We start from the raw sequence: 27,136 nt of genomic DNA, 5'->3' as shown, positions 1-27,136 counted from the left end.
GTCCTTAAAGCCCATTATGTAGTAACTGATATATTAGAAATTACTGGTGTTACGTAAATGTAACGTGGCTAGACTGCTTATCAGGAATGCCATATAGGGGCTTTTTTTAAGATTATTATTATCGTTACTATTATTCAATAACTTACCTAGTATCCTTCTACGAACCAGGTTCAAAACTTTTTTTTCCTGAAACTCGTTATTATGATTATTCTATTTATTCATCATTTTATAGGGTATTTACTTCTGTGTACCCGAGACAAACCTTGCCCCTGAGGTACGTAGTCCAGCAACTATTTCCAAAAAAACATTTTGTTTTTAGTATATTTAAAAGTATTATATAGTTATATTGTGAGGGATGTACATATTTTACGACAGCGTTTTTCGAATGATGTGTGATGTTTCTAGAATGACAGTTTTCTGAAGTTCCCTGATGTCGTGTTCGCCCGGAATGTTTCCAAATATTTTCTGAGTGATTTGAAGACAGTTCCATTTTCTCCTATAATTATTGGGATTTTTCACTTTTCACATTCGCTGTATTTAAATGAGAAGGTCCTTGTATTTCAAGATCTTCTCCGAATCCTTCTTAATTACATTTCTGTCGGTTGGTATTGCTACATAAATTAAGAGACAAATATTATTATTATTATTAACACACCATTTTACAGGGTATCTGTCCATCTGCATGACATCCACAAACGTGCTGTTTTATCTATGGCCCAACTGTACTTAGACGTTTATTATGCTGAAAATGTTAATACGATTTTACTTCAGACTCGACAAAGGGGAGTCATTAGCTGAATAATATTAAATCCAAATAAATTAACCATGGATGCTGTTTTTGTATTCTTTTATTTATAATTTCTAGCAAATGTTTCCTTACAGTACAAAATACAATTTGTTAGTCTTGTAATACCTACGTTCCAATCACACACATGCACTCAGTGACAAAATAGAACAATTTTGATTCTTCATTCATCATTTCGCACATAACTGATAATAAAACAGCATTCTCTCCAAACACACATCTACAATTAATATGAGTATTGCTCAATTGAATTTAAGTGTGATGGGAAGAAAGTATAAAAGTTATATTAGCGCGGTGTTCAGGCGAAACTTTGGTCCCCGCGTCTCTTAAACTACAAAAAAATTCATTGTCCTCTAAAATACATGTATTTTTTTTATTAAGTTTCCTTCTTGTCATCTTGTGATTCTGTCTGTCCTTATCTGCTATTTGCTAAGAAATCGTATGTAGTATAACCCAATTTACATATCGATCTATATTCACTGATATTTTGTTGCTAAGAAACCACGGTTTCAATGCACAAAGTAATTTATTACGTATTTATTACGAGGCGCCATGACGTTAAATAGTATAAAAGGTATAATTCTTCTGTTCCCAGCATTTAATTTTTAAAAGATAAGTAATTCAGTGTTTATTTCTAGCGACGCACTAATATTATGTCCCTTAAAAGGTTTAAAGTGTTCTGTTATTGTTTATACAACAAATAAGTTATGAAATTTGTTACATATGACTGCTTTTAATTTAAGCGGAGTTATATTCATAAATAATTTAATTATTTCAGTGATATTACTTTTAAGAAAAACCCAGGAAAAGAACGAACTTTTTTGGCTAGTGTATATGTAAATATTTAATAAATTTCAAAATTTATTTTAAAACCTTTTTATTATTCCAAATTTAACATCCATTTTAAATAATTTAACTGTACCAAGTACGAATTACATGTGTCGTGTTGAGACGGCTTCATATTAACAGCTTAAGGACAGCAGACCGCTTGGCCCCCAAGTTAAATCCACCATGACACATTTTTTAATACACAGGGACAATTCGTGAGATAACCATTTACAATCGCCTAGTTCTGCCAGGTTTCAGACAGACAAAAAGAAGGAATCAGATTATTGTAATTATAATTATATCGAAGACTATAATTTACGTATTCAAAAGAAACTGTACGGAAAATTCAAAATCAGCGTCGCTTTCCAAAGAAGAGTATGTATTTTGTAAATGCAATACCATTTTATTTATAGAATTCAATAGAATTCACAGAATCACCTGGACACCACAATGGATATATTTTAACCTAACTTTTTCTTCCCAAAGATATGAATGAAGACTTCTTTGCCCATAATGACCAGTTTCATCCTGAGTTTTTTATCTAAATGTGGGTCTTCTAGCACAGTGGTATTCAACCTTTTTTGTTCGCGTACCCCCAGATATAATTTCTCTTCAACTTTGTACCCCCAAAGTTGTTGGGGTACAATTCAAGTTATACATAGTATATAATCTACATCTAAAATAAATTAAATAAATTACATTACTGATTATTCAGTGTTTATCATAAAATAATATAATTTTTTTTAAAATTTCACGTACCCCCTAAGATGTCTTCGCGTACCCCCAGATATAATTTCTCTTCAACTTTGTACCCCCAAAGTTGTTGGTGTATATTTCAAGTTTTACGTAGTATATAATTTATATCTAAAATAAATTAAATACATTACATTACTGATTATTCAGTGTTTATCATAAAATAAAAATATTTTAAATTTCACCTACCCCCTAAGATGTCTTCGCGTACCCCAGGTTGAATACCACTGGTCTAGTTGAATATCAGTGTAAGTTGAACGTGGTCCGACATCCACAAACTGTTTTGCAGTGTGCGATATTTTCACACTTGCGCACAGTTATTCAAGAAATAACTTACTCAGTTATTCCCTCAGACGAACCATTAATCAACTGAACACTAGATTTAAGAGTATGGTACATTACTACAAACAGGATTTAATCAAGTTAAGTTACTTGGCTGTCAAGAACTTGAAGAACTTGTTAGACTGCAGAAATTGTACAAAACCTACGTCAGTTTATTTCAACCGAGTTGGAGAATAAGTTCACTGAATATTATTTTTAACAAGTAAAATATCAAGAGGTTGGCAGAGGAGTGGTCCTACAATATTCCTCTTTGCTTACACCCCAACGTGAACATGTTTCTTTTAAAAATTACTAAAATTATCACAAGGAATTTGTTTCAAAATTTACGGCCATCCATTTGTATCGTAAATGTTTCAGCCACTGAAGATCGACCAAAAGACATATCCTGCGATATATCGATACCTTTAATTCGATTTTTTTTAAAAAAAACTATCTGTAACATAAAATTTAGAACTCAAAGAGTCATAGCATTTGTTACACTTTTCGTATAAAATTTGTTGTCATTTAGCTGTTCTCTTTCAATTTAAATGGTCGAAAATGTAGTCTCGATCAGTTATCGACTCTGCCACTCTACACGTCTGAAAGGATCAAACAAATCTGATCTGGGCTGTCACAGTATAACGCGATAATAAATATAGGCTATTTACAAACTAATGGTTCCTTCACAGACGTGTCTGGAACCACTAAATTACTGTCTACATTTTAATAAAAAATAACATAACATACATCAAAATAAAAATTATCGAACCCACAGACTGAATCGATCAACAAAGTAGATCGATCACTTTAAACCAGAACACCAAAGTGAAATATCCCTGAAGAGAGTTGTTGAGCTGGTTTTCAAAATAATAAAAAATATACATAATTTAAATGACTCGTCGATTTAAATCGAATAATAAATATATAAGTTAATATGGAGTTAAGTTTATGACCTGGGTGATAATAATGATGATGTTAATGATGGAAATAATGATGAGAATACAAATGACGGGCACGCAGACCACAGAGCTAATGACGAAGATAAATACCAAAATGATAATAAGACCATGAGTTCCACAGCATCCCAAAGTAACCCTTGTCCTCTTTCAGTACTGTGGGCGAAATATGTTATATAAAAGATTATTGAAAACACTATTTAGCAAAATAAATACTTAATAAATAAAATAACTATTAAATTAGATAAGAACATTGAGCAATTTAAAAGAAACCCAAACAGACATAATGCTTGCAAGTAAATCAAGATGAGAAAAGAAAATTCCTGGTACTAGGTTAGGTTAGGTTGGGTTGGGTTGGGTTAGGTTAGGTTAGGTTGGGTTGGGTTGGGTTGGGTTAGGTTAGGTTGGGTTAGGTTAAGGTTAGGTTAGGTTGGGTTGGGTTGGGTTAGGTTAAGGTTAGGTTAGGTTAGGTTGGGTTAGGTTAAGGTTAGGTTGGGTTGGATTGGGTTAGGTTAGGTTGGGTTAGGTTAAGGTTAGGTTAGGTTGGGTTGGATTGGGTTAGGTTAGGTTGGGTTAGGTTAAGGTAAGGTTAGGTTAGGTTAGGTTAGGTTAGGTTGGGTTGGATTGGGTTAGGTTAGGTTGGGTTAGGTTAAGGTTAGGTTAGGTTAGGTTGGGTTGGATTGGGTTAGGTTAGGTTGGGTTAGGTTAAGGTTAGGTTAGGTTAAGGTTAGGTTAGGTTAGCCTGTACTAAGCCTGTTCAGGTATTTAGATAGGGATCATTATCAGATGGCCTCTAATTAAATCCAAGTAACACTTATTTCTAAAGCCTGCATAAAAAATACTCAAAAATTTTAATAACATTTTTCTTTCAAAACACTGTATACGACCATAAAAATTAAATAAATTTTCTTACTGGCGTATGAGGGTATCTGACAATGATACGATTTAATTTTGACACAATAATTTGTTAAAAATGAGCACATTAAGTTTTATTAACTTCTCAAAAACGGCCACTGCCTTCGTTAGAATATTTTTTTTTCAAAATTCCGAGCATCTTCTATAGGCTCCATTTTCACTTTTTGTGAGTGTGCCGACATCTAAGTTATCCTTGCAAGTATATTTTGATACCACTGAAACGTCGTGCGTTATTCCCAAGGCTTAACTGTGAAGTTGGACGACCTGGGTAACGCGTAGCATATCTAAACATACAACCTGCAATAAAACTGTGCTCGGGCATTAGTGGCGTCCTGAACTTACTCCTGTTCATTCCATGAACACTCTGCCACTATCGACTCGTTAGACCAGCACTCCTTGTATTACGAATAGAAACAGCTCTTAGATTTCTTCTTGTTGAGGGAAGGATTACTGAAAGAGGCAGCCAGGTTCTTGTTGGAAGTTGCAAATGGTCGCAATCGGATGCAAAGAAACGCCGACATGAGGCAGGAGATGATGAGGATTGCGAGTAGAACGACGAGGGTTGCCGCGAATCCAGGGGTTGTCATGCAGATGAGCCCCGAGACTGGCGGGTCCTCACTTCGCCCCGGGAACACCATGGTGGGGGCGCTGCTGTTGGTGTTATCTTCCAGAGAGAACGTGAGGTCACCCGTAGAGACGACGCGGATCACTCTGTTCACGCCGACCTCCTTTTCGGGGTCGGACGAGGTGTCGCGGCGCTGTCGTCTGACGCTCCGCTCGTCTCTAGGTCTTCCGGCCGCAGCGTGGAGGTAAGCCTCCAGAGGCAGTGGTGGTGGAGGTGGCGGGCCGTAGCCCGTGTCCGGACCTTGACCGCCGTGAAGGAGAGACGTAGGATCCGAACATTGGTCGGGGCACTGGTATCTGCAAATCTGAATCGTGCACTGGAAGTGAACTTCCATCGAGTCCGGGAACTTGAACGCCTGGAAATGAGCGTAAGACAACACTGAAGCACTGGCGCCAAAGTTCTTGATTTTTGTAAATCGAGACATTAATTTCGGCCTCGTGACGCAGCCCTTCTGGTCCACCAGCTGGATCGGAGCTCGTTTGCCATCGTGGGCCATACAGTTGCGCACAAGCATATCAAACTTGGAATCGTCGTCTTTAATAGCAAGGACCATCGTCATTGTCTGGCCGATCTTGACGAGTCCGGATACCTCTGAGGCCCAAGGTCCTTTGCCGACCTGTATCTGCATCCAGCAACCGACGTTATCTCCTGCAAAGTCGGCCCTCACGACGTCGAGCATGTCGACTGGGAACGGTCGAAACGTCACCGATTTCTCGTACTGGTCATGCCAGGTACAGCGAAGTTTCCGGGCCTGGTCCCACACTTCTTGTACCTGAGGATCGTACTGCACGACGATAATGTTCTCGAAGTAGGTGCCAGACCCTGAATCTGCTCCATAGCCGTAGAGACCGTTCTCTGTGTTACCAGAAGTTCCGCACGCGTGTATGCTGATATCGAAGTTCGCAGAAGTTCGTCCCAATCCAGCCGGGAGATGCACACAGTTAACATTGCTATAATGCCCCTTACTGAACACTATACCGTAGAAAGGTTTGTCGAATCCGATATAAACTTTCATCAAATTCTTCTCGCATTTCACATCCAAAGACACGATCTTTGGCATATCCGGCATCGGGGCTGGCCACGCATCGCCTCCAACACCCCCTACACCCCCACCACCATAAATTTTATCCATGGCCTCTGGCTGTGGTTTCTGTTGAGGCAAAGGTGGTGGAGGACCGTGGTACTCCAGACTGTGTTCGAACACAGGCTGTTTTCCATGATGAGGTCCTCCGAATGGCTTCCCGATTGAATGAGGCGGTGGAAGACCGAGTCCCGAAGCGCCTCGTACTGGATGCCCTCTCTGCGGAGGAGAGTAGCCATGATTCGGCTGCTTCCCTCCTAGTTCTTGGTCGCCCGACTCCAGAGCTATTTGATCCGATCCCGACAGGTCAGAGTCGTCACCCCTCTCTTGGAGTAACTGGGTGTCCCCTGTCTCAGCTCCCTCTTGCGAGGGACCTACCCCTTGCACCGTTCCTGGAACGGCCTCAACGACGTCCACCTCCTCAGCTGACGCCAGCTGAAACAAAAATATAAAGCATTTGTGTCTCCACTACACAGAGTGTTTTGATCAAATGACAATCTTGCCTTGATACTGATTATATCTCTCTCCTGCTAGACAAACAAATACAATTTGTGAGTCTAAAGATTGCAGTCATCTCCCTGAAGACGGAGGCAGTATGACCTCTAAAACGTTGGTAAACATCGACCAGACTACACAGCGCAACAACCCAGAAGACAGCAATCTTCATACTCATCGCCCTGCTGATGGAGGCAGTATGACCTCTGAAACGTTGGTTAACAACGACCAGACTACACAGCGCAACAACCCAGAAGACAGAAATCTTCAGACTCATCGCCCTGATGACGGAGGCAGTATGACCTCTGAAACGTTGGTTAACAACGACCAGACTACACAGCGCAACAACCCAGAAGACAGAAATCTTCAGACTCATCGCCCTGATGATGGAGGCAGTATGACCTCTGAAACGTTGGTTAACATCGACCAGACTACACAGCGCAACAAGCCAGAAGACAGAAATCTTCATCGCCCTGATGATGGAGGCAGTATGACCTTTGAAACGTTGGTAAACATCTACCAGACTACACAGCGCAACAACCCAGAAGACAGAAATCTTCATACTCTGATGATGGAGGCAGTATGACCTCTGAAACTTTGGTAAACATCTACCAGACTACACAGCGCAACAACCCAGAAGACAGAAATCTTCATACTCTGATAACGGAGGCAGTATGATCTCTGAAACGTTGGTTAACATCGACCAGACTACACAGCGCAACAACCCAGAAGACAGAAATCTTCATACTCTGATGACGGAGGCAGTATGACCTCTGAAACGTTGGTTAACATCGACCAGACTACAAAGCGCAACAACCCAGAAGACAGAAATCTTCAGCGCCCTGATGACGGAGGCAGTATGACCTCTGAAACGTTGGTCAACATCGACCAGACTACACAGCGCAACAACCCAGAAGACAGAAATCTTCATACTCTGATGACGGAGGCAGTATGACCTCTGAAACGTTGGTCAACATCGACCAGACTACACAGCGCAACAACCCAGAAGACAGAAATCTTCGAATAAACATAGCCCTTTTAGGGAGAGACAAACAGCGAACCATAATGTTACGATTGTAAAAATAACAGAGCAAAAAATCCATAATTGGAACGTCTAACGGAGCGGTTCGTTCAATTAAATTACGTTAGAAAGCATTATTTTTGTTCCGATTGCCGAGGTATGAACGAACACCTGTAACCCGCGAGGAGTGAATGATTTCTTAACACGTGATGTTAATTCTCACCACCTTACAGTGACTTGTATCTGTATTTTCTGTATCAAATAACAATGCCGAACGTCCTCTCATACGGTAAGAGCCTCTGACAACGTTCATAAACTTAGAAGTCGGTACAGAATGTCAGGTGGTATCATCCATTACAATGAGAAATGAGAATCAACTTAATCACGTGAGTCTATACAAGTAACGGATCCTACCGACAGAGGGAAGGTCAGTCGGCCACGGACTCGATCAAACATTCCCACAGTACATCGCCCATCTACACACGCTAACAGGGAGAATATGCGATCACAAATACTATCAATTCGAGTCAAGATTTTCTTATTACTGTTTTCAGTTTCTTTATTTACATCTTTGGAATCAGTCTGAGAAAAATTTCAGAGGAAATGAAAACAAAGTTATGTCTAGAACATCGCAGACTAAATTAATTGTTCCTCAGAAAATACTTTCGAATTTTCAGACTCCATTAAGTTAGGTTATGTTATCAAATCTAAAACTTCTTGACGATGGTGAAGAGTCAATAGAATAAAAATTTACCTGGATATTATCCATCGTCTAGTAAATATAAAACGTAAAAACGACGTTTCGGAGTCCCATCTCCGAAACGTCGTTTTTACGTTTTATATTTACTAGACGATGGATAATATCCAAGTAAATTTTTATTCTAGGTTATGTTACTTTCATAAAATTTAAATTGTGAAAATAAAAAATCCACAGTACTAATTTCCTACAATAAACTGCCACAAAGCCGAGTAATTTCTTAATATTAAAAATTGTAGAAGTAAAATATTATTAAATTTGTGCAAATTATTTAAGTTTACGGACAGAAGTCAACAGAATTTTATTTTGCATCAGCTGAGTTTAATGGATCTTAGAGAAATAGGATGAATTGTTATGGACCGGATTCATCTGGCTGAGGATAGGAATCAGTGGCGGACTCTTGTGAACACTATAATGAGCCTTCGAGTTCCATTAAATTTTTAAGAAATTCTTGAGTTGATGAGCCACTGGCGGCTTGTCAGGAAGGGCTCGGCTCTATGGAGCAAGTTTGACTTCTTGTAGGATTGTACGTAGCTCCAAACGTTTATACCACGAAGATGATCAGCTGAGTTTACTTCCCTTCGAATTACTGTAAAAGCCATTCGTTCCAAAGTGTGGAAGGGCCTACAAAATACGTCACAAAAATCCATAATCGAAATTGTGAACTTTTTCGATTGTATAATTTATTATTTTAATCTTGATTAGTGTCATTACGTCAAACTTTGAACACGTCCTGTAAATACGAGGTGCGATCGGAAAGTTTTTAGACTGCGCGTATAAAAACCCGTACACTTATCTCAGGTATTAAATTCATCCATCACCCTCGAAGTAGTTCCCCTGGGAGTGAACACAACGATCCCAGCGCCGCTGCCAAGCCTGGAAGCATCCCTGGAAATCTTTCTTTGTCAGCCTGTCAAGCACCATCTGCGATTCTGCCTGAATCTCTTCTATCGTCTCAAATCTCCTTCCCTTTAGCTGAATTTTCATCTTTGGGAAGAGGAAGAAGTCACACGGAGCTTAGAAAGGAAGTTGGGGTCGGTTCTTGCAAGATCTTTGAGCTCCTGACAAACGAGAAGTCGATTCTGCTTCTGGTCCTCAGACAGGATGCGTCGCATGTGGAGTTCTTCCTTTAGAATCAGCTGACAGGTCCCAACAATGTCGCACAAGTCGTTGATGGTACGACGTCGATCTTCGTAACATTTTCGGGCGTTGTGCTCGAAGATGGTCGTCCAGAACGCTCGTCATCATCGACAGAGGTTCGGCCATTTTTAAAACGTGAATGCCACACAAAGGTTTGCGGACTCCCCAAATGCTTGCTTTAGCATTTCATAGGTTTCCGTAGCCGTTTTGGCGAGTCATTGGCAAAATTTGATGCACACGCCATTCCGAAATCGCAGGAGGGTCGGTGTAATGCACTACCAAAACGCCCGTATCTAAGAAACAAATGCTAATTCGATGATGCCGGCTGGCACACTGATTCACTATGAATGTAGGCCGCACCCCCTAGCGGCAGAAGCTCGTACTACATCCGGTTCGCCCTCTATTGACACAGTCTTGGAACTTTCCGATCGCACCTCGTATGCTTTGTGTTGTTTGTTTTCATATTTACGAGTATGTGACTCCTTCGGCTGTACTGCAATGTGTGGAATTACTTTAGTACCGAATTGTAGTGTCCAGCCTGAATGTGGGACACATGAAATTCTTATTTTACTTAAGAGGAAAATGGACCACTTTCATTCGAACATTTCTTTGAATAAAATAAAAACTGTGGTCTTTAATCGAATAACTATGGTAATATGACTTATTCAATCTATATAATGTACACACAAAAGATTATATATTTAAATCGACGAGCTTATTAAATAAACCTATACTGCGTTTAGGAGGTGAGAGATATTTGGAAAATAAAAGGGAATTATAGCTAGAAGTGGTATTTTTTTTTACAGAAAATCTGGTAAATTAATGTTCACGTGTATATAACATAACTGAAATTGTACAAACATTTCATGATACTAAATCAGTGAGGAAAAACTGTCATTATAAAATACAATATGGGCCTAGTTATTAAAAATGAAAATTATTTTGAAAAATACACACATTTTACGACACAACCACTATTAAAATGTACTCTTGTTCGAATGTCTATATAAGACATATTTTAGCGTAAAATCACAACAATTTTATACACATTTGGAGGTTTTCAAAGTATTATATAATATATCCCCATAATAAGATTGTTGACGTATTAAAATAATAGGTAGGATTTGAGGTTTATTTGGAGGTGAGTCCTAAGATGGCTGTTTTCTAGGTTATAGCGATATCGCCCTGATGATGGGTGCAGAACGGACTTCTGAAACGTTTGTAAACTTCTATCAGACTACACGAAGCTACACCCCCAGATGACAGCCATATTCTATTAAAAGAATATTTAGGCTACAAAGTACTGTTTAAACCAATCACAGAATACGATAGTGATAACAGATACTGGCATAAGCGATACATTCAGTGTTTGTTCTATTTAGAAAGCATTTGTCATTACAACAAAAATTTTAAGCTTTGTTGACATCGATATAATAAGACAAACGAGTTGTTTCTAAGTTTCAATTTGTTAGAAATAACTCACAGAACAGTCTTACAACACGTTCTCAAAGACACCCGGTTGTAATATTGTCTTATTCGGTAATTTCTTGTAAGGAAACGCACTGCTAAAGTCTTTGCGGATAGCAGCAAATGATTTAGATAAGACGCAACATTCTGGAATGCGCCATGTTCGCACGTACACAGTTTCTGCGCAACGTGCCTGAGCAGCGGCCTAGTAACAAGTGTGGCCTTGAATCAGTGTCACGTGGAGACTGGGACATTCTGGCCTATTACAGGCCTATTAAAACGGTCGGAGTATACACCGAGGATGGGTGAAGATAGTTGGCCGATAGGCTCTGAAAACCTACAGGGGCCAGTACTTCTGTTGTGGAAAGCCACAAGTTGAAATGTGCACTTACGTCAGTCTTTAAATAAGAGTTGAAATATAATTCTAGTGGCACTCTCTGTCAGGCAAAACATGTGTGGGAATGAAGACAAAAATGCTATAATATCGGCGAACATTTTGACTTGATAGCAGGAAAATGTCATTTAAATTAGCTGTATGACTTTTAAAATGGTTTCACGTAAAAATAATTTATTCACGTACTGTGGCGTTGTACATTAACAACAGCAAGTTAGAATTTCACATAATTCTTGTGTTAAAATTAAATTATTTGGTTGATCCGTCAAATCACAATGTATTTAAAATAAGATAATTAAAATAATTAAAATATCATTCTGTGTTCCATATCGAATAATCGATTTACAATTGGAACAGTTACAACATGTTTCGGTTTTATTAAACCATCATCAGGTGTAAAATTATATTAAATTTAAAACTCACTTACAATTTTTTACAATTTTTCGTAGTGTAGTTTTTGAAGATCGTGTCCAGATATTTTCATATAATGGATCAACTTTTATTGTTTGAAGTGATGCTTTTGATGTTTACATCGGTCTGCGAAGTAAATGATTCAAAGAAACATTATTGAATATGGATGAATATAGAAAACAATTAAATAAATAAATAAATAAATAATATTATAAGGAAAGTAAAATAAACATACCAGAGATGAAATAGTAGACAACACAGTTGTGTCTGGAGGTGATCCAGAAGTAATAATTTAATTATTTCAATTATCTTATTTTAAATACATTGTGATTTGACGGAATAACCAAATAATTTAATTTTAATTTAATAAATCACAATATGACGCAACTACACTATCTTTTAAAATTCTCGTGGTTTTGGGTTCATTACTTTTACTGATAAATTCGTAAATTCGATTTTAATTTATCTCTGCTAAAAATGGGAAAGAAATACGTTACGTACAATTTGACTTAATCCATCCACTCAGCTGAGGGAGTCAGAAAAACCAGGAAAAATAAAATAGTTTGTCTCGATCTAAAGTCTTTCCAAAATGCAGACCAAACGTGCATATGCGCTAACTCCCAAGAACAAACTGGGCCCGTGATGTAATGTTTAACGACGTCGAGTCAGTCTGTTAATTACAGCACCTGTTTAGCATAATACACGTTTGAAGTTTAAAGCTGCACGCACGACAACGAACATGACCTCCTTGCTACACGGGGCGTGATATAAGCTCCTTAGTTCTTTCTTCTCACGTTAGAATGCGCGTGTAGCACAAGAACAGCTCAAAACAAAAGAGAACTACAGCCTACATAAGCGTTCTATTAAGACGTAAGCTATCACATTTAATATCAGGTCGCATTGAAGACGTGTTTACACATAATTTTGCAATTCAACGAAGTAATATTATGTGTAATTTTATATGAAATACGTTTTACAAGATGAGATGGCATTTCTGGTTACGTTGCAGCGTGAAATGTCTATAGATCGAGTTGGGGCCCGCAGTGCTCAGGAACTTGAAGAACGGGTCCTCCAAGTATCCAAGTATTACACATTTCCAGTGTAATTTACGGATAAATTAAATAATTGTAAAGAAATTATTATAGTAACTTATTGTAACGGCCAGTCCTTACGCGGGAGAACTTGACACACGTATGTGGCAGCTACAGTTATTGAAAGCTGAAATCCTCTAGCTGTTGACACGGCGTAATTAACTAATTCTCAAGGAAAGTTTTCGAAATATAACTATAATTTATTTGCGCATAAGTATTAGAAGGCTTTACTTAGGTACGTACATTCAGATGACGTAATGTGTTAAGACAGAAGCCTCTGAGAATCTTGAAACAGCACACACAGTAAGTACAAGCCAATTACATCCTCCTTTAATTACACAGAGAGAGAGATATATATATATATTCTTTACGGGGAATAAATACATACACGAGCTTGCATGTGAAGGTGGCGATTATACGTCTTATGCATTAATGCGAGCACTGAAAAAAAAAAAATGACGTCACGCTGAGAAGTGTCTGTGGGGACAAATGAACTGAGAATACTCGCGTCTGTGAGAGACGTAATTTATTAGTGTGTAGGGTAAGAAAGGCATAAGAAGCTTTCTTGATAGTTACAGGAGGTAAGAGACAAAATTTTATATTTTATTAATTGTGTTAATGACGTGGGAATATTAATATTATTATTAAATTTCTGTCAGGGATGCTGTTTAATTTCACATTGTGAAATTAATGTTGTTTATTTCTGTATCATGATGTTATCTGTAGAATTTTACTATCGGCTAGTTCGAAATGATATTATTTTTGACAAGGCTGCGTGATGCAATTATGCCCTATTAGATTTCAAGGTCTGTGGACTGAGGAAAACATCAGAACAATCCATCTCTCGACGGATTGTCGAAGCGTTAACACACTGAAATTGTACCCAGTCCGAATCTTAGTCTGTTTACGGGATATTCTGATCGTGGTAACTGCTATGGTGGTACATTGAAGCAGGTCACTACAAACTCTTTACGAATTCTTACTTTCTTATCATGCACGGTCATAAAGATGTTTGTATTCTGGGATTTTACACCATGGAATTTGATATTGACCGACGTTCAGAGGAGTTTATTGTAGAAGACATCCATCTTTATAAGGTAGTATATTTGCGTCATATTGTGAATTAGGTTAATATTTTAATATTTTCCGTCAAATCACAATTTTAATAAGATAATAAAATATTTAAAATATCATTTCACGTTCCGCATCGAATGATCGATTTACAAATTGGAACGTCTCTTACGACATGTTTCGGTTATATTTAACCGTCCTCAGGTATAAATTAGATTGGTAAAATTTAAAACTCGAATTACAATCATTTACAATGTTATGCAGTTTATTGAAATGTTCTTATCAGATTACTCTTATATATTAGAACGAAGGTATTGTTTTTTTATATATGGCGTGTGTAAATGTTTGTAATTCGAGTTTTAAATTTTACCAATCTAATTTATACCTGAGGACGGTTAAATATAACCGAAACACGTCGTAAGAGACGTTCCAATTTGTAAATCGATCATTCGATGCGGAACGTGAAATGATATTTTAAATATTTTATATTTTATTATCTTATTAAAACTGTGATTTGACGGAAAATATTAAAATATTAATCCATCTTTATACTCGTCGCCATGAAAATCTTAAATAACACCATATTTGTTCTTCATTACACCTCATACAATGCCACGTCTTTTTACAAGTAATTAAGAATATCGTTAAATTACCCATAATTTTTCATCGAGGTTCGAACCTGTATTTATTTGAATACCACTCAGGAGTGTTGACTGCTATGTAGCAACATTCAGCCTTGGTAATAAAAAGCAAATTACACTTGTATAGAATATTTTTCTCAATACAGATACTATTGTCTAACATCTTTTGTATCTAAAGGTATTTTCGGTCTTAAGCACCCATATAATGTTGAAGTAATATCGAAAGACCCGTCTAGTTGTGTATCTAATTTTACTACTGGGGCGACCTATTTAAATCGCTGAGGATTTCAATGGTGTATTTATGGTCAAAACCTAGTAATAGCCGTAAAATAACATTTGTCAAGGACTCATGTCGTTTATGTGGGAAAGCTTGGACTTATGTGGGGGACGATGCATTTGCACCTGGTCTTTGTCGTGGTAACAGTAGCCTCAAAAGAGTGGACTTGCGTGGTTTACCAAATTACCAAATTAATTGTACACACTATAAACTAACGTGAGATAGAAGCAGAACTGGTCCATTAAATTCTATAGAACATTTCTGTCAGAAGTTATGATTTTAAAGATGGGCTCTTGAATCCAAATTAAAATTCTTTATTACGTAGTGGTGTAAATGTTTAAATATATTTCTTTGATAACCTATTACAACATAATTACATTGAATCCCGAAAGCCACGCAGCTGGCTTTGAAAATAAAAAACTGTTTTCTAACTTACATTCCTTAACACTGGTAATTTACGTTCACTGTTAAACTTTAAAAAAAAATTCGCTTAGTATCTTCGCCCTCTCTGTCTGTCATTTGTTCTCACATAACAAGATGAAGACCGGCAGAACGAATTCTTGACAAATTCTGGTGCACGTGTCAGAATTTTTATATTATACGTACAATTTTTTTAACTAATTTCTTGTTAGAAGTATCAATTGCTTAGAAGAGTAAAATGTTTCTTACCATTTTGTTTGCTGAAAAATAGTTTTTTTTTTTAAAATACCGAGTTTTAAATTAATTACACTGCCACAGAGTCGTGACTTCCTTCGAAATGTTTCGAGTAAGTAATGAGAACTTTGTCCTACTTTCTGTCAGCGAGATCATCTTCGGCCGATGGAAACTGCAGATGAATGTCTGGTGATAAATTGAAATCGAGATTATGAAACGATAGACCTCGTGCTTCGGGCTCTAAGCACCTGACCAGTTTCAGGTTGTACTTTAATAACAATGGCCTGCAGGTTTGCTTCAGGCGGTAGCCTACAACCCAAATGACCGTAGTCTGTGATGGCGGAAGGAAAACGTTTTGTAAGATTCGTCCTGCTTAAATCTCGTTGATTAATGATTCTGAGACACATCTTGAGGTCCCATTATCTATCACGTGTGATGGCTCGTATCGTGGTGGTCGTCTGGGCGTTGTGAGCGGGACGCAATTTGCCTTGAGATACTAAGTTACGGACTTCCAGTTGTGAATCAGTTCAATTACTGTAAACACTGTAAACGATTTTTAAATTAACTGTTCCTTAAAGATGCAAAGAGATTCAGATTCGCCAGCGTTGCAAATTACAGCATTTACGCGTGGAATAGATAAATTATTATATTTAGTCAGAATTCAAATTCGTAATATGGCAATTTATTACTAATTATTGTTGGTATTAATAAAATACCTGTACAAATTTTAAATAAATGAAATATTGGGAACGACCCGTTCTTCAAGTGCCTGAGCACTGCGGGTCCCAACTTTTTTCGTTGGTTTTGATCTATAGACATTCGGTAGGACTCCTTGGATGAGGGATCGGCCCGTCGCAAGGCCTCTACCTGTACACAGGACAGCACAACACAGAAAAACATCCATGGCTTGAGTGGGATTCGAACCCAAGGCCCACGCCTCAGACCGCGCGGCCAATGTGGACCCCGGAAATGTGTAATACGTACCTTAATACACAAATGCGTTCTTTGCAAAGTCTGGATTGCTAATAAAAGATTACGTAATTTGTCTTACTTAGCACAGCTTTAGTTACGAATGGTCTTAATGTCGTCTTTAACGAGTAGCAAATATCATACGGCGCGTACTGTGGTAACGAATTAAGATTCACGGGAACTGGGCCATAAAATCGAAGCTTGGTAAACCGAAATATATTTTATGTAGTCGCCATGTTGTTTGGACATGCTTGGTCACGCCTTTAAATCTTCGGCACGTTTCGACACCTATGGTGATCCCTTGTCAAATCGTGAACGCAGGTCACGCTTAGTCACTCTGTGACACGCTTGGGCACGCGTCAAGTTTCGGAACCCTTACGTTTTGTTACGTACGGCTCGGTTAATTTTTGTTACTTTGCAATACGATAGATGAAGTTACGACAGGTTAGGTTAGGTTAGGTTAGGTTAGGTTAGGTTAGGTTACGTTAGCTTAGCTTAGGTTACGTTAGCTTAGGTTACGTTAGCTTAGGTTAGGTTAGGTTAGCTTAGCTTAGGTTACGTTAGCTTAGGTTAGGTTAGCTTAGCTTAGGTTACGTTAGCTTAGGTTAGGTTAGGTTAGGTTAGCTTAGGTTACGTTAGCTTAGGTTAGGTTAGGTTAGCTTAGGTTACGTTAGCTTAGGTTAGGTTAGGTTAGCTTAGGTTACGTTAGCTTAGGTTAGGTTAGGTTAGGTTAGCTTAGGTTACGTTAGCTTAGGTTAGGTTAGGTTAGCTTAGGTTACGTTAGCTTAGGTTAGGTTAGGTTAGGTTAGGTTACGTTAGCTTAGGTTAGGTTAGGTTAGGTTAGCTTAGGTTACGTTAGCTTAGGTTAGGTTAGGTTAGGTTAGCTTAGGTTACGTTAGCTTAGCTTAGGTTACGTTAGCTTAGGTTACGTTAGCTTAGGTTAGGTTAGGTTAGCTTAGGTTACGTTAGCTTAGGTTAGGTTAGGTTAGGTTAGCTTAGGTTACGTTAGCTTAGGTTAGGTTAGGTTAGGTTAGGTTACGTTAGCTTAGGTTAGGTTAGGTTAGGTTAGCTTAGGTTACGTTAGCTTAGGTTAGGTTAGGTTAGGTTAGCTTAGGTTACGTTAGCTTAGCTTAGGTTACGTTAGCTTAGGTTACGTTAGCTTAGGTTAGGTTAGGTTAGCTTAGCTTAGGTTACGTTAGCTTAGGTTAGGTTAGCTTAGCTTAGGTTACGTTAGCTTAGGTTAGGTTAGGTTACGTTAGCTTAGGTTAGCTTAGGTTACGTTAGCTTAGGTTAGGTTAGGTTAGGTTAGGTTGAGTTAGATTTGGTTGGGTTAGGTTGTTTGATTAGTGGATTTTGTTACGTTATGTAACGTTTTGAACATTTTTGTGACGTTTTGACACTGATGGTCACAATTCGTCACGCCGTTACAGTAGGTCACGCCTAGTCACGCTTGGTCACGCTTATACACACTTTTCAAATCTTCGTCTTTTTTAACACTTATGGTGACCTAACGTCACGCCTTTATACGAGGTCACGCGTAGACACGCTTTGTCACGCTTGGTCATTTTAATATACACAACCAAACAATATTAACATTACAATTAATTTCATACTTTGCCTACATTCCATAGATTGTCGGTAACATATACACTTGATGACAGAATATTCCGCAACTGTATCACTGACAGTGAGATCGGCTAAACTTCAGAGACCTCTGCTTTGAATCTCTGCCCAGAGATCGATTATACTAAGATTTATCTTAGGAAGTCACCCCTGGCGAAGAATGAATTAGTATTCTAACTTAAATGCGCCACGACCACTTCATTCTTCATCTTCTTATTCCACGCCGCTTAAACTTGTATGTTACAAAAAGGAAAACAAATTTGTAATATCGTATTTATGTTAAAATAATATCTGTTACGTGTTGCTATTTATATTTGGTCCAATGGCTGGTTTTTGTAAACACGGCTATGAACCTTCAAATTCTAAGAAGGACCAGAATATTTCTGGCTAGCTAGGCGACTATCAGCTTCTCAAAAAAAAAAGGCTTTACTCTATTGATTTTGTTTTCTAACCGGTTATTTTTTACAAGGAGTATTTAACTCCTTTGAAATAAAGGAATTTCTTGTTTGATTCTTACAGATTCGCCATAAATTTCTTACATTTTTAGACACGCCAAGAAGCCGTGGCCTATGTTACCTCAGTTGTAACGGGTAACTTATCTAGCCTTCAAATTACAATATGGGCAGAAACAATGGTATATTTTAACTGGTTAACTCATAATTAAGACTATTGCTGCCCTTAGAGAAGCCTAAATAATTACGTGTAACGGTGAAGATTATGTATAACCAAGGATAGTCAGAACGTATCGCATTCCGACATACATCATTACATCGTAGCCTAAACCTTAAATATGGGCCAATATCTTCAGGCCAGGAACAGAACGTTCTAGCCTCTGTGAAGGGTTTTACAGAACGTCCCATTTGAAACTCAACCGTATTTTAAACTTTGGTGAAATCAACATAACCTCCCGAAGGTATCACCACCTTGTCGAAGGTAAACAAATGACACTACGTTAAGCATAATTAGATGATTGAGCTGAGTAACTCAGTCAGTATAGTGACTGACTACGGAATCGATGACCAGTGTTCGATCCCCAACGGGAACAGAGGAATTTTTCCTCTAGCCTCTGCGTCCAGACCGGCTCTGGGGCCCACCCAGCCTCCTATCCAAAGGGTACCGGGGTCCTTTCCCGGGGGTAAAGCCGGCCGGGGCGTGATGGTGACCTCTAACTCCCATCTAGTGCCGAGGTCAAGAAACAGAGGAGCTATACCTCCATTCAACCCAAACAACCTACTTGTCGTGTAATGAGATTGCTTTACTACTTACAGATTTAATTCAATCCCCAATGTTCTTTCATGAATTTCAATCTACATCTGGCATTTAATATATTATTCAAAGCTGCTTTTGATTTTGATTTTTATTTAGAGTTCTGTCTGACGACAGGTCCATATGAACAGGATCCTTCCATCCTTTTCTCGGACTGGGACCTGTTCATATACGTTCTTGGCAGATGATCCAGAAGTGGTTTGCCATTGCCTTCTTCTGTGTGTGAATGGAGTAATTGTTGGGAAGCCACGGAGGAAAACTCCGTGTTGCCTAGACCACGGCCTTGCCCAACACAAGTTATAAATTCGGGCATCGCCGGGAATCGAACCCGAGACCCCAGGATTACAAGGCCAGCGTTCTAACCGCTAGACCACCTCATCTTATTATTATTTAGTGTTCTGTGTGACGACAGGTCCATATGAACAGGATCCTTCCATCCTCTTCTCGGACTGGGACCTGTTCATATACGTTCTTGGCAGATGATCCAGAAGTGGTTTGCCATTGCCTTCTTCTGTGTGTGAATGGAGTAATTGTTGGGAAGCCACGGAGGAAAACTCCGTGTTGCCTAGACCACGGCCTTGCCCAACACAAGTTATAAATTCGGGCATCGCCGGGAATCGAACCCGAGACCCCAGGATTACAAGGCCAGCGTTCTAACCGCTAGACCACCTCATCTTATTATTATTTAGTGTTCTGTGTGACGACAGGTCCATATGAACAGGATCCTTCCATCCTTTTCTCGGACTGGGACCTGTTCATATACGTTCTTGGCAGATGATCCAGAAGTGGTTTGCCATTGCCTTCTTCTGTGTGTGAATGCAGTAATTGTTGGGATGCCACGGAGGAACCGGTAAAGCCCCCGGAGGAAAACTCCGCGTTGCCTAGACCACGGCCTTGCTGCTTTTGATTAATATATAACAAAACTAACCAAACAATAATCTACATAAAAAAAATATTACAGCTTCTCTTTTGGACTGTGTACGAATGTTTATGAGAAATGCACCAAAAAGTGTGTTTACTTCGTCGATATTCAAACCACTATTGGGGATGTCATTTAACAGTTCCTAAAAGAAATTAAATGAAAAGAGGGGCACTGCACCTACAGAAACACACATCAGTCCACTCACTGAACTTGTGTCTTGTTCGCGCATTGACATTTCCCAGTGTATCAATGAAACAGATAGAATCATCAAAGGAGAAGAGTCATTGAAGATTCTAAGCAAAGCATTTTGAAGGAGTGGCAGACCTGTTTGCCTGGATATTCCTGTCTCAACTCCGTAGTATCTAAACCTAGCAGCACAATGTAACGGAACTGAAGCTTAAAACAGCAACTTATATACTGAAGTCAAGTTTTAGTCAACTGAAGACTAATTACGTCATTACAAACGTCTTCCTATCCGTGACTTAAGGCTACATTTATGCTAATAATAACAGCATTCCACTGAAGATAAAATGTGCAAGAATTATAAATACGTTCTGTTGAATATAGTCCACATTTTTATAAAAATCGTAAGTTAATTATTCGGTATTGTCCGTCTAATCACAATTATATTTAATATTTAATATTATACAAATAAGATAATTAAAATATCATTTTATGTTCCACATCGAATAATCGATTTTCATTTGGAACATTCCAAATATTAAATTAATTATTCGGTATTGTCCGTCTAATCACAATTATATTTAAAATTTAATATTATACAAATAAGATAATTAAAATATCATTGTATGTTCCACATCGAATAATCGATTTTCATTTGGAACATACAATGATATTTTAATTATCTTATTTGTATAATATTAAATTTTAAATATAATTGTGATTAGACGGACAATACCGAATAATTAATTTAATATTTGGAATGTTCCAAATGAAAATCGATTATTCGATGTGGAACATACAATGATATTTTAATTATCTTATTTGTATAATATTAAATTTTAAATATAATTGTGATTAGACGGACAATACCGAATAATTAACTTACGATTAGATTCACAATATGACGCAATTATACTATCTTAAAAATCGTAAGATTAAAACATAAGCAAGAATTGGCATGGGATAATACTAATATTAATATAAATACTACGCGTTGTAATTGTAAAGCTTATACCAGAACATAAATATAAGAGAAAAAACAGGAACGCGTGGCAATATTTCTTTAAGAATCATTACGTTACCCCATTCCATGCTTTAGCAGCTCCTAAACATCTTCGGGCTTGTTGCGGAAGAAATAACATTAAAATTTCTAAATTATCCAAGTGATTTATATATAGTATTCGTATTCTACAACTAAAACGTGCCTGCACTTAAAATCGATTGTTAACGGAAGTCAAAAACTAGCATTATTTATTTATTTAATGGTTTATTTAAAGACGCTGTCAGTGGCTCAGATTATAAAACGTCAAATGACGGTATTAGTGAATAATGAATTGGAAAAGATATCGCAAGAAGAGATCGTGGCTTGATTTAAGACACTGAATTCGAATTTGTGTGAAAGGACTGAGGAAAACGACTAAAACCCTTAGGATAGTCGCTCTCTGGGCCGAGAACTTAGCAGGGACCATCAGAATATGAAGCAGGGAGATGGTAACCACTCATTACATCAGCATAAATTTAGAACGCCCTATGGAAGTAACTTTGAAGAATAAATGCAGATTGCCTCATGTTGATGACCGAGTTTTATCGACTTATTCATTAATCTCGATGAATGTGAAAGAACGACTGTCGAATTCACTCGCACGGAGAAAACAAGTAGCTCATTTTAGTGTTCTTAAATTTTAATGTTTCCCAAACACGAACTCACCTAAAAATTTATGATTGTGTCATTTTATTAATTTCTTACGTAAATAAATTATATTTATACCACTCACATTTCAAATTATAATGAATTAAATAACTATAAAATATATAAAGTTTCCACGATGAATGAATGCACTGAATTGTACTCGAGCGACCAGTAATATTTATTTAACATGAATCAATGATAGAAACAGTCTCCGAGACGTTGTGTATTTATTCAATTCTCACACGGTTAATCGAAGAGTACTTGATTACGTTTACGCAAAATCCCGCATGGACTAAACTGGGAGCGAACCCGGGTTTTAACGATGTAATTCACAGCTGGGGTAGGAGACTCTTAAGTCTTTTCGTGTGGCACAGTGTTACCAGCTTAAAAAATAAACATCTTTCAGGTGTTATTTCAAATCATGGTCTGCGGTGCACAAAATTATGCCTTACGAAAATTACAATAGCAAACCCGTATTTAGAAGAACAGGGTAAATACATTTATCAGTGAACGTACGATATTTGGTTACTATGTAAAGTACGCAACTTAACTTTAATACACACACTGACCTCCTTATATCGACGCAAACCTAGGGTGGCTCTTATACTAGAGTATTAACACCAGGAAAGGAATTCGTGTCCGAGGAAAATGATGTAAGAACAATTAACATTCTGGACGGTAAAGAGTGGCTGGTAGGCAAATACGCAAAGGGTTGGACAGGTAGGTAGACTAGAAACAACTCTCCTCGTGGTAACGGAGGATTGACCGCGCAGTGTATCCCTAGGGCCCCCACTGACCCACACAGATGCCAAAAATTACTCACGCAGTAATAATGAATGCGTCAGGCCAGTTCATAACCCGATCCTTTGTGGGTGTGAAAACAACATTTATATCCTTCATTCATTAATTTTATCAACCGGGTTTTTTCTTGTTGTATGCCTTTAGAGAGTTATTCAGTCCCTGAACTGAATAAATACCAGAGAATCTATAATTACATACACGTTTTAATTATCAAATCTAAAACTTCTTGACGATGGTGAAGAGTCAATTGAATAAAAATATTCTTGGATATTATCCATCGTCTAGTAAATATAAAACGTAAAAACGACGTTTCGGAGATGGGACTCTATCTCCGTCTTCAGGTTCCTACACAGTTGGGCCCACTAGATAGAGCTAATCCCTATTTCCGAAACGTCGTTTTACGTTTTATATTTACTAGACGATGGATAATATCCAAGAAAATTTTTATTCAATTGACGTTTTAATTAGCTTCATGTAGCAGAGTCTTCGCTTATAAGCTGAGTCCTTCAGAGAGATCCTGTGGGACATCCTGTGGTAAAAACGATAAGCAAGATAATAAGTCGCTCAGCTAGTCAAGAAATTCCCTATCATTTAACAAGATGTACCATTTAAAACGCAACTCGAGAATAACGTATGAAGATGTAAAAATTAAAACAGATGCAAGTAATGTAATGGGTGATACTCGAGTCAAGGTCACCTTAGATACTGGGTCGCTGCTCACGCCCGGATGCGCGCAAAAGCTGTGCTGATACGAATATTTAACAATGCTTTTTCATATGCATCGGTTATATCGCCTAAGATGTTGAGACTACGAAAAATGAATCGGGAAAGAGATACCGTGGCCTATTTTAATATTTAAGACTTTACAGAAGTGTAATTTTGGAATTTTTTTCTGAAGTGTTTGTTTCAGTGAAACTACAACTATTCGGAAACTGAATCTTCTTCTGTCTTCAAGTTGAAAAGCTGGAAGGACAAAAACTCTAGATGTTGGGTCCCCTGATTCAGATAGCTCACCCAGGAGGCCCCAACAGCTCTGTTCTTCTACCGTTGTTACCTGAAGACAGGTGAAAATCCAGCTTCCGAAACGTAATTTCATTTAAATATAGACGGTGAACAAAGTTCAAAATAAAGATTTTTGTCTTCTGGGTTGTTGCGCTGTGTAGTCTGGTCGATGTTAACCAACGTTTCAGAGGTCATGCTACCTCCGTTATCAGGGCAGCATGACCTCTGAAACACTGGTAAACATCGACCAGACTACACGGCGCAACAACCCAGAAGACAGAAAGCTTCATACTCTGATGACGGAGGCAGTATGACCTCTGAATCGTTGGTTAACATCGACCAGACTACACAGCGCAACAACCCAGAAGACAGAAAGCTTCATACTCTGATGACGGAGGCAGTATGACCCCTGAAACGTTGGTTAACATCGACCAGACTACACAGCGCAACAACCCAGAAGACAGAAAGCTTCATACTCTGATGACGGAGGCAGTATGACCTCTGAAACGTTGGTTAACATCGACCAGACTACACAGCGCAACAACCCAGAAGACAGAAAGCTTCATACTCTGATGACGGAGGCAGTATGACCCCTGAAACGTTGGTTAACAGCGACCAGACTACACAGCGCAACAACACAGAAGACAGAAATCTTCAGACTCACCGCTGTGAAAACCTCAAATCTTACAAAGTTCAAAATACTTTTACATATACCTTCAAACTCCATCTATATCAGAATTTGTCCGCAGCGACTAAGGAACCCCACTAATAATCTAGTTAAGGTAACTGGTCCTCAGACAGAGTTCATAACCCTGGATCTACCAAATGTGGAGCAAGGTATGTACTAACCATTGAACCGCGAAGCCGGTGAATGCTGACAGAACAATTAGCCCAGAATGAAGTACACCCGAGGGCAAATTGTGGCACAGCAATCTGGTCGTCCCTGCTTTACTGTTACTGTATAGGTATACTATCCATTAAACTTGAAATCTTACACGTGTTGGACAAGATATGTACAATCTAGTGCAATAGATAATGACAGGTACTGGAATGTGTACAGCCTCCTGGACACTAGACTTTCAGGTACTGTCTCTGGCTCGTTTAATTATCCAGTCTGGAAGGTGTTATTATAGAATCTCATTCACATGTCGATCAGTATTAGGTATAACAGAGTCTATAAAATAGTCATTCTGATTGGAGACTACAAGCAGTTAAACAGGCAGATTTCATATGATTCTCAGAGTAAACTGATTATTTATTTAAACAGCGTTAACCAACTGAAAAGACCGCCACGGTGGTCTAGCGGTTAGAACGCTGGCCTTGTAATCCTGGGGTCTCGGGTTCGATTCCCGGCGGTACCCGAATTTATAACTTGTGTTGGGCAAGGCCGTGGTCTAGGCAACACGGAGTTTTCCTCCGTGGCATCCCAACAATTACTCCATTCACACACAGAAGAAGGCAATGGCAAACCACTTCTGGATCATCTGCCAAGAACGTATATGAACAGGTCCCAGTCAGAGAAAAGGATGGAAGGATCCTGTTCATATGGACCTGTCGTCAGACAGAACACTAAATAATAATAAGATGAGGTGGTCTAGCGGTTAGAACGCTGGCCTTTTAATCCTGGGGTCTCGGGTTCGATTGCTGGCGGTGCCCGAATTTATAACTTGTGTTGGGCAAGGCCGTGGTCTAGGCAACACGGAGTTTTCCTCCGTGGCATCCCAACAATTACTCCATTCACACACACAGAAGAAGGCAATGGCAAACCACTTCTGGATCATCTGCCAAGAACGTATATGAACAGGTCCCAGTCAGAGAAAAGGATGGAAGGATCCTGTTCATATGGACCTGTCGCCAGACAGAACACTAAATAATAATAAGATGAGGTGGTCTAGCGGTTAGAACGCTGGCCTTTTAATCCTGGGGTCTCGGGTTCGATTGCTGGCGGTGCCCGAATTTATAACTTGTGTTGGGCAAGGCCGTGGTCTAGGCAACACGGAGTTTTCCTCCGTGGCATCCCAACAATTACTCCATTCACACACACAGAAGAAGGCAATGGCAAACCACTTCTGGATCATCTGCCAAGAACGTATATGAACAGGTCCCAGTCAGAGAAAAGGATGGAAGGATCCTGTTCATATGGACCTGTCGCCAGACAGAACACTAAATAATAATAAACCAACTGAACCTTGTAATAGTTATGGGCAGTGTTTTCTTTGAGGTAAGAACTGGATTATTAAATACAATTAAGAATATTTATTAGAATACGATTAATTTCTTTTGAATAGTTTCAAATTTTGCTGTTGTTTTATAAAACGAAACATTTTGGAAATCGAGTCTACGTTCTTAATTCAATAAATAAATAAACAAAAATTACAGCGCCTACAATTTATTGGATAAAATACGGATTTATACTGTATTCAGTTAATAATAATTGTAAGTATTAATATAAATAAAACTGCGATAAATACTTTTTTCTCCGCAATTTTAATTTCATAACACATTTATGAGAAGTTCCATCCTAGTCGATTGTCGTTAACATCTGCATTTCTAGTGTTTGAAGATAATAACTAGGTTTTTCTGTTTGTTGACCATATTAACTCAAGGATCACATTTATATGCACGTTTTTTCAACATTTGTCAAACTCATAATGTGTAATGTAGTTTCCGATAGTTTTTTCATTTAATTTCAAGAATGACAAATAGCCCTACAGAACAAATAATATATAAAACACGTGTACACACAGTTGATAACAGATTCTTTCATAAACACCAAATATAACAGTATTATAAAACTTCGAAGATGTCAATTATTTATAAGACATTTCACAAAAGCGTTTAAAAATTGTCTTCAGCAAGAAAACAAGCTGATTTAACTACAAGCATTTCATGGAGTAAAGTCACATTTCAGTCATTAATGGCTACTCTGACTTAAATCACTTCAATGACGTTACACAGAACAATTTGTCGACAATAG

General features: G+C 38.2%; 1 protein-coding gene across 4 annotated transcripts in view; it reads right to left on the bottom strand.

Annotated features, from left to right (window-relative positions):
* Positions 1–832: 832 nt before the first annotated feature.
* The window catches only part of dy (transmembrane protein dusky), a 128,890-nt gene continuing 102,586 nt past the window's right edge, over positions 833–27,136 (bottom strand). For all 4 annotated transcript variants that reach the window (XM_087354885.1, XM_087354886.1, XM_087354883.1 and 1 more), the window contains one exon: positions 833–6,719. In XM_087354885.1, coding sequence (XP_087211011.1) covers positions 4,980–6,719 — 1,740 coding nt within the window. In that variant the 3' untranslated portion in view covers positions 833–4,979. The remainder of the gene's footprint in view (positions 6,720–27,136) is intronic.

The sequence above is a fragment of the Zootermopsis nevadensis genome, unplaced genomic scaffold (genome assembly GCF_977971745.1).
Source record: "Zootermopsis nevadensis isolate Lab colony 2312 unplaced genomic scaffold, Znev_1.0 Znev_ptg000024l, whole genome shotgun sequence".
Classification (NCBI taxonomy): Eukaryota; Metazoa; Arthropoda; class Insecta; order Blattodea; family Termopsidae; genus Zootermopsis; species Zootermopsis nevadensis.
Note: the sequence above shows the minus strand (reverse complement) of the source record. Positions and strands in the feature narration are given on the sequence as shown.